General features: G+C 35.7%; 1 protein-coding gene across 1 annotated transcript; it reads left to right on the top strand.

The window, feature by feature from the left end:
* Positions 1-2,885: 2,885 nt before the first annotated feature.
* On the top strand, positions 2,886-9,531 carry LOC135684500 (thioredoxin reductase-like selenoprotein T1b). The gene is made up of 5 exons (XM_089115049.1): positions 2,886-3,091; positions 4,889-4,929; positions 6,052-6,284; positions 6,909-6,996; positions 9,407-9,531. Exons 1-5 carry the CDS (start codon positions 2,919-2,921, stop codon positions 9,517-9,519), a joined length of 648 nt encoding a protein of 215 aa, XP_088971175.1. The 5' UTR covers positions 2,886-2,918; the 3' UTR covers positions 9,520-9,531.
* Positions 9,532-9,635: the final 104 nt, after the last annotated feature.

The raw sequence follows: 9,635 nt of genomic DNA, 5'->3' as shown, positions 1-9,635 counted from the left end.
TTATAGGTCAGACCACATTGGTATCATTTGCTTAGTTTTGCTAGCTCTTTCCGATTGTATCATTAGATTTAAAAAATTCGAAGGTCCAGATTTTACAGATCATGCATTTTTCATGCTTCCTGAAACGTGGCTGGCCATTTGCCAAAACATTCCGAAGGCTTATAATGATCAGTGGCCTGTATCTATGATTTAATTTAAACCTTAAAAATTTCGTTTAGGCAAGTTTCTAGTTATGCAAAATTTTTTGTTTATTGGTTAAAGCCAATCTCCATTAAAGCAAAGCTCAGCGATCGCTTCGCGCGGCCGCCAGCGAACAGTTGGCTGTTGAATATCCATTGTTTCCCTCTTCATTTCTGGCGCCCTCAGGTGAACTTAATCTACAACCTACAAGGCAGGTAGACAGCGTTTTGCGTTAATTCTAGCTTTAAGACATAGAGAAAGTAGCAAATATAGAGTCTAGAAGTTATTTTGTGAACGTTAACAAAGACAAATTTCATCATCTTGTTTTTGAGATGAAACGTTGTGATCATGAATTATTCTTTCGATATTTTCGCCATCATTTAAAATATGAGATCCATCATTTCCATCTTTTCATATTTGCTCTATGCTGTCCACAGATTGGCCTTGTTCTGCTTGAGACAACAACTGTTCAAAGCTTGCCATCTTGCAATCTGCATAAAATTACATAACTTTGCGCTGGCGATAGCTGGAAAGATCAACCAAATTGAACTACTGAGCGAAACGTAGCGACAAGGGCGTAAGTGTAAAATAATCATGTGCGCATGCTCTCTGTTCGCTGGTCGCTGGCCTTCGCGGAGTTTCACTTTAATGGAGATTAGGCTTTATGCGAGATTCTCTGTAATATTCGGTTTTCTTCAGAGATATTACAGAAACCCGTTGAAATAAAAATTCGATTTTGAACTAAACAAACTACTCATTAGAAATTGTGAAGTTTTCTTTGGCTGGTAGGATGTCTGAAGTTTTCTTACAGGTTTTTTCAACAGATTTTTAATCGTGTATCTTAGTTTATCAGTGTATTAGCTTACATAATTTGACAGCATATTGCAACGCATATAGGTGTAATGGTGTTTAAATGTATCTTACTTAAATCTTGAATAGCTTCCCTTTTTTGCTTTACATCTTCCCTCATCGGTCAATGTGCTGCTCAAAGAACTGAACTTTTCTAACCTGCTTGATTTTTAAATCTGCAAATTGTGTTTTGCTTTTTGGACTGTCCCTTCTACTTAAAACCATACTGTCTGTTTTTTTGCAATTGATGACTAGTCCTTGATTTTTGCTTTCCTCGTCTACCTTGTAAATAGGGTCTTAAATTTCTCTTATATATCTTCTATAAACACAGCGCCATCGGCGTAGCCAGGGGTGCAGTCGTAAAAGTTTAACAGGGGGGGGGGGGCGGCTCTATAAAATATCTAAATGATTTTTGTCATGTAGTCTTGCTTTTCGAACATAACGAGGGTTGATGTTTTTCCCGAACATTGGTTGAGAAGCAAGGTAAATTGACTGTTTTAAGCGGTAGCTGAGATCCTTGGGACCACGAAAAGAGCGGGGAAACTTCGTTGAAAGTGAGGAGGGGGCAAATATTTGTATTGCTCTGGGGTTAGTGAAAGCCACTAGTTGGCGGCGAAAAAATTTTGAGATATTCTAAGGATTGCTGCTATCTAAAGTCTTTACAACCCTGGCTGTACAACTGGGTTCCATATTTGGCTACATCTTTATGACACAGTATTAAATCCATTTATTTTGTAATGTGGCTCCGCTGTTTTTATTTGGGAGTTTCTTAACTGTTAAATGTTTTATAAAGTATTGATATTGTAAATACTGTCGCAAGATATTGTAAATTTTCTTATGAGAAGTTATTGTTTCATTCTTTATTAAAAGTCTTTCGTGAATCCGATTTATCCGGCTATTTCTTTTTCTTACTGCAAAACATCTAAATAAGAGGAAAATAATTAACATATGATAAAATATTAAAGTTCCATTAAAAAGGACCTGTCCATATAGGAAGCAATCCTGGCTAGAGCATTTACTTTTTTCCCAGTATCTTTACAAAAACTCCAACATTTTCTTCTAATTTCAGTGGTTGGTCCAGTGTTACTCCCAATAGTTTAACATTCTTACTTTCTTTTATAGCAGAACCATTTATTTGAATTTTAGATTTCTCTAAATTGGATCTGTTGCTTTTAAAAGTTATAAGCTTGCTTTCATCATGGTTGAGCTTTCCCAAGTTGGCCAGATCTATTTATGCCAGCCTCTAGGGCAGTGAGTGAAAGATCTATCTAAAAACAATTTGACTCAACAAATCGATCTAAACAGTGTTACATATTGACTCCACAGAACGGATGAAGCTTATTTTAAAAGAAGTGTCACTGAAAAAACAATCTATAACGTTTTTCTATAGACAAATTTTTCAGTTTTTCAATTTTCAACAAAAAAGACATTTTTCAACTTCTCGATTGTTTTATTAATGGATGTTCTCGTCAGTCAATCATCGCTTCGCTTTACGCGTTGTAATTTTCTTTAGCTGAGGGTACTTTTTTTGATTTTACTCTAAGTCAAGTTTTGAGCAATGAGTTCCCCTCTTTTTTCAAATAGTTCATCGCGCTTAAACAGCTTCCAGCCCGTGGCAATCATTCCAACTTGCCGACAAAACTCTACTTTTCGAAAATTAGCGGACAACAATTTTCTATAGGGGGATGCCGCACCCCCAGCCACCCCCTACCCTCTCTAGCGACGGCCCTGTATTCAGTATCTCGATATAGGGAATTGTATGGAGAACAAACCCTGTTAACGGTGACGTCACTGGCCGACATGCATCGGTATATAATAAATCGCCTGCGCAGTAGTTTAAAGGGCATGCGTGGTGGCAACACTATGCATTGTTGATAATTGGAAGGAAAATGGCGACCCACTCTGGATTGCTGATCGGGGTCGCTCTTTCTTTTCTGTCAGTTCTGACTATCAAAGATTTATTTTCATCTAAAAGCATAACAGAAGCGCAAGGACAGAGCTCCTTTTCTTCTCCTCAAAGTCAAAAGAAGTATGCAGGACCTGCAATAAAGTTTTTATTTTGGTAAGTTTGGAGTAACGCGCGACACGACGACAATGGTGGACTAGGCCAAATTTTTCAGATGTACCATAGCGTGTCTATTACAGGTTCACCTAAGCGTCTATTACAGCGTGTCTCTAAATCTTCAAACAAAAGATTACCTTATTGTTTCATTTTTAAAAAGATTTAAACTACTTGAAGAGATGGTGGCTTGAGGAACGTTTGAATTTCATTTTATGACCGGGCCGGGTTAGATGGTTAAACAGAAGTACGGGCGTAATATAGTTACCCATGAAAACTTTTGCGCAAAAACAGAGCACGAGATTATTTGGGACATAATTTCAATGTTCAGTAATATTTATAATTGAAACAAACTGCAATATCAATTTGCCAGTCTGGATTTCATGGCACTTTTCGACGAGATCTCGGGAGTGCACAAGCTATTGCACAGGAGTGCAAGAGTGCATTTGTAATAAGTGTGCACATTTGAGTGTGCACCAAATTTTTCAGCAATTATGGCATTTTTATGGCATTTTTATGGCATTTTTCCTGTTTACATCAATTTTACATCTCAGGGAATTTCTTGATTGAGAGTTGAACTATGTTTACAAACCACTATCATCAGTGGCTGTTATCCAAATTCCTAAAGGTTTTGCAAGTGAAGAGATAATTTAAATAAAAATGCCAAAAACTTTAGCATCCTAATCATGAGGATGATCTAAAGTAGGGCTACCGAAAGGGGGATAAGGGGGCAAATTGCCTTAAGGCCTTTTCATGTCTAGGAAAGATTTATAGTTAAATGATAGAAATCCATTTATAGAATGGAAATCACATTAAAATATGACAATGAAACAATTGAAATAAAGTAATATTGAAACAATTGCAAGAAAATGACTACGAAGAATATTCTGAAGTGTATTGTAAGTTAATTTAAAGTACGGGGTGGCAAACATTTTCTGCTCTATTTGCTTGCAAGGAGCTTTATTTTCAGTTTGGCCCCAAGCCCACTGATAATTTTTGGTGGTCCTGATCTGAAATGGTTAACTTAATTTAGAATGACACATTTTTCCAATCTCAGTTGCAAACAAATTTGGAAAGTCATTTTGCTGTATTTAAAAAACCTTTTTAATTTGAGCCACATCAAGAAACGCACCCAAACCACCCCCATCTTTTGGGTGTGCAAGAGTGCACCCGTTATTTTACAAAAATTGTGTGGGAGTGTAGCTGCCATGGAATCCATACTGGTCAATTAGGTCTGCAAATTATGCTTTATTTCTAAAATAAGTCATGTGCTAAGGAGGGCATCCATTAGTTTACGCCAGAAATAGTTGGCGTTGACTCCATAATTTCCCTGGTGTATTGGCCTAAAATGAAGAAAGTATAAATGTGTTGAAAAGGACAGTTACTTACTATATTCTTTTATAAATAAATATTTTATGTTTAGCTGTAAATCAATGTTAAATTGTAGTGTTAATAATGTAAATTTAATTGCACGCCTGTTTTATGATTATTCGATTATTTTTTAACCAAAGTGCTGGAAACTAATAAGGTGACAAAAAACAAGAAATTTTGTTTCACCAATCTTGTCCACCTTACTGGGTCACCATAATCATTTTGAAGAGCTATTGTGACAACACTTGTATGAAAGAAAACATTGATCAAATTACCATAGCATCAAGGCTAGTAGTTTTTGGTTCACGTTGTGTGCGAAATATCGTAACCAGATCATCAGGCATCCATCACTCTAAGGAGCTGCAGCGTTCATGTGAAAGCCTTTGCCGATGGCCCATACTGAAAAGGTTGATTTTATGCACACTTTAGGTCTGTGCCAGTGATTTCAGTGTCCAGTTCCTATCGTAAATGTAAGCGATGCACCACGCAACGCTAAACAACCATTCCCAGAGGGGGTTGTGTGGTATGGTTTATTTGTGGCCAAGATGTCCCGTTTCAGGGTATTATTTTCACATACCACAAATTATTTAATGTTGTATTGTTTTCATTTTAAAACGGAAAAAAGCATGCCTGTTTTTGTGACTAACAGAAAATGAAAGTGATTTGAAAAATGGCAGGTTGTGATAAAGGCATGATATGTTCAAGTGTTACACTTGAAAACAGAATGAAAAGGCTCTGGATTTAAAGAGAGGGAAATCTGCAATAAAACTGTTATCTTTCAAGAGTTTTCACTGAAACGTTTTGTGCCATTATCAAACTGTGCTGTTGTCAAAATTGTTGTCAAAAGACCAAAACATAAAATTTGTTGAAGGGTTTCATGAAGGCTGCCATCATGGTTGGTGGCAAGAGGGATTGCCCGGAAACTGCATCTAAAATATTTTCAACATCAATTTGGACACAGTAAATGATATCAAACCTTTGGAGAAATATCAATGGCACTCCATCACACGCCTATAACAGCCTAGGGGCTCAAAATGCCACACTTTTTCTAATTTATTTCTGCTAATTTCTGCTAATTTATTAAATGCATGCTTTCTATAATTCCCCACAGTTTGAAATTATAACCAAAAGTTAGTAGGGACTATTTAGGTTTAGTGCCTTAGTGCCTGGAAAATGTGGCATTTTGTTTCTGTCTTTATATGCTACTGTTATATAGATTGATTAGAGATTGACAAAATGAAGTAATCAAAATGTACCTCCATTGATTTTGTCTGAATATGCTTTTAGAGGTTTATGATGGGGTTGATGTGATGGTGGGTCATTGGGTTGTGTGTCCCCCCCTCTTCAAGGAAATTCCATTGCAATAATAAGAAGATTTTTGCCATACAGGGATGCTTTGTCCCAATTCAGAATTGTTGGCAAATTAAGATTGGCTTACCAATATTACAAATGGGGCTGAAGCAACTCCCACCCCTACCCCTTGAGCATAATGGCTATCAACAGCCCTGGTTTATGAAAATATGTCAAATGTGTTTAGTTTTTGAGATGATGTTTAGTAATTTTTGATACTTTTTCCTTTAGCATATCCTGAGGGTACAGGCGTGTGTTTGAGGATTATGCTTATGCAATAAACCAGCGATTTCCTCAAATGCAGATTAGTGGTGGCAACTTTCCCCCAGGACAGCTGCGCCAGACTGTTGCTAACATTGTTGGCATTACAAAAATGGCAATCCTAGCTTTAATTATTTTTGGCGGCCAAATTGATCTTTTTGGTAAACTTCAGATTGCACCTCCTCCTATTTATGTTTGGGCAAGTCAGAACAAGGTTTGTTGCCCTATGATTTTAATTGAATTTTCTGATATTCTTTCTATTAGACCTCTCTTATCTTGAAGCTCATTCTCGTGATTATAGATAATGGCTGATAGCAAGACATATTTATCCAAACAAATCATTGAAAATGTGATTAAAAGCTTAGCAAAATATTCAGATAATACCCAGACTCGCTATTAGGACCCATAGTTTGACTTAAACCTGGAATGCTTTCTGTTTTTCTATCTCATGTTCCAGTTTATGATAATGGGAACTGAATTTGGTCCAATGTCTCTTTGACTTTGCTCTTTGCTATGCCTGTATTTGTGTCACATATTCCCCTATATTTCTGGTTAAGGAATATGTGAAACTTCAAATATTAAATGAATTGTTTTAATATTTAGCTGTATTAAAACTAAACGGAGACAATTTTTTTCCAATTTTATTACTGACCTATGTAGAGGTCAATTTTTTTGACCAAAATGGACAAAGTGGAATTAAATCTGGCATGATGACATTGAGTTCCCTTGCATACATTCATTAATCACCTTACCATCTATAGATATGCGCATTCTTTTGATGCATATTATTTTTCAATTTTTCTTTCAATTGTCATAACATTTGTCTTGTATTTTACAGATATATGCCTGTATCATCACATTTTTCCTGTGCAACACAATCGAAGCACAACTCCTCTCTACAGGAGCATTTGAAGTGTCATTGAATGGTTTGTATCTATCAATGTATATTCTTATATCATTGGGCCTTTGGTTTAGTAGCTATTTTGAAAAAAGCATTATTATGAGCATAATGTTCTGGTATTTGTAACTACATGTACCAGTTTCAGTGTTGGAAAACAAATATAACCCTAATTGTCCTTGTATTTTGTGGAGAGTAAAAGATTTTTGGTTGTTTTTTTATGAAGACTCTTTGATGCCATTGAGGCATTTGAGTGCCACTTTTTTTAGTAGTAATTTTGATCTTTTCATGGGTCATCTTAGGTCATCTTAAAAATTTTATATAACTTGCAACAGCTTTTTGGATTTTAGCTAGTTAATAGGGGCAATACTTATTAGTTGAGGTGAGGAATATTTCATCTTATGTTTCCAATCATCTTATGTCACCAGGGTTAACAATGCTGTTGTACTTTGTTTATTTTAAAAATTAGTAAAAATTTTCGGGGCCCTTGAAAAATTATATTTTTCCAAAATACAGACAAAAATAGAAAAATCAGTAAGAGAAATAATTAATGAGATAAAAAGACTGAAAGATCAATAAGAACAAAACAATTTAGGTTAGTGAAAAAATACCAAAGAGGTTAATTATCCGGCAAATTCTCAAAGTCATTCATTCTTGCAAAAGCATCGCCTAGCCAAAGAATGTAGCTTGATTCAAAATCTAATCAATAGTTCAATGAGTCGAGCTTGAATTCAATGGTTCAAAATCTAATCAATGGTTCAATTAGTTTAATGTTTGATATTTCGTTGGAATCAGTGGCCGAAATTATGGGGGTATGTGGGGCTCAGTCCCCCCCCCCCCCTCCTCCAGTGAACGATCTCGTCGGAAAATTAGGGCTTTCATCTGATAATTGAGAAACTATTAAATGACTGCAAGAAATCTTTCTGAAATGTATTTTAAGCTATTCTAAGGGGCGTGTTTGCCAAATTTTCTGTCCGCAGATGATCCGCATTTGCCCCCTTTACCCTAGGGGTCTCTATAACCTCTCTGTGCTCTTGAACATACCTGATACAATATTAGCCAATACTGAAAGAGCAAACAAACAGTATATGACAAAAATCAAAACTGCTTGCGAATTGTATTTTCAATTTCAATTCTGTGAAAATTAACCAAACTTTCCATCGGATTCTTCTAAGCAAAAGTTATTTTCAAATGTGTTTCCCATTGAAGAAAACAAAATATAATGCAGGAAATAAACGCTTTAGTTACAATTGTGTTCTTATTATAAAGGACTTGTGAAGGACTGTTAGTGTAGTGTTATGAAGGACAATTGCCCTAGATGAGATATCGATCGTGATAAATCATTAATGGATTGTTCTTCTAAGGCAAATGCACGTGTTCTATTTTTTTGGCCATCTGTACTTTCGTCAAAAGAATTTAAATTTGCATCAAGAGAGTTCTTGAACAGTAGCATTAGTAACACGGATGCAACTAGCTGGCATGAAAAACAGTAAACAGTTGTTGAACACCTTGCAAAAGACAAGTAGGCCCATGCATGTTTTCTGTTGTGCGGGACATCTACGTTCAGCATAAGAATTTGAATATGCATCAAAAAGCTATTTTTCCTGGACAGAAGCCTTAGTAACATGGATGCAAATAGCCTTGGATGAAAAACAGTAAACCGTTGTTGAACACCTGGCAGAATACATTAAGGCGGATACATATTTTATGTTGTGTGGACCGCTCGCTCTACGGTCGATATCTGAATATGAATATGCATCAAAAGAGCAACCTTTGTGAATAGTAGCATTAGTTACATGGATGCACGTGACCTAGACATTGAGTGAGACATAATGAAGAGTAAAGTTGCCCATGATGATAAGGCGTGTTAACTTTTCAAGCCACGCTGGTTCTCCAAGTGTCCCAGGCAACATACTTTATATTTTATTACAGCATATTGTATCACTGAGTCTTCAATTTTGTATTTTACATTTTAAAGGCATTGAGTTATATCATTCAGTCTTTTGTATCTTTCATAAACGTATCATTACTCAAAATAATATATTCGATAAATTGCAAATATGTTGCTGATTTACATGAATTTGAATTATGTTTATATTTATATTTAAGCTTAGCCTCTGTATCTATCTACAGGGCTCTGTCTTACAGGTTATAAAGCGAAACTGCATCGATTTGCCTCTCTCAGTTGTATTTCTTCTTCCCTTTTCTAAATATTTACCTAGAGTTATTGACTGTTTCGCTTTAAAATTGTAGCAAGCGAACATGAATAATCGGTAAAACTCCCATGTCCAGACACGAGCCTTGTGTTTCATTTCTGAAGATAATATTGCAAAAACATTATCAATATTATCTTGCGTCGACATTATAAATTTGATTTTCTAATCGACCAAATGGTAACCCTGGTTTTAATTGCATTTTTCCCCTGCTTTGACTTTTAGATATGCCTATTTGGTCAAAGCTGCAATCTGGGCGGCTTCCCCAGCCTGAAGAGTTATTCGACATAATAAATAACCATGTCAAGATGGCCCAAAATACAATTCCTGTTCAATAGCATCGATTACAAGTATGTTAATCTAGAAATTTTATGCTGGTTTTGTGTTGATTGCTACCACTTTGATTTTGCCTTTTTTTAATGCCTTTATGTTATTATTACATTTATTTACTTGA

Source organism: Rhopilema esculentum, chromosome 21, assembly GCF_057945365.1.
Source record: "Rhopilema esculentum isolate cy_ngs chromosome 21, ASM5794536v1, whole genome shotgun sequence".
NCBI classification, from domain to species: domain Eukaryota; kingdom Metazoa; phylum Cnidaria; class Scyphozoa; order Rhizostomeae; family Rhizostomatidae; genus Rhopilema; species Rhopilema esculentum.
This window is presented reverse-complemented; position numbering and strand designations above follow the sequence as displayed.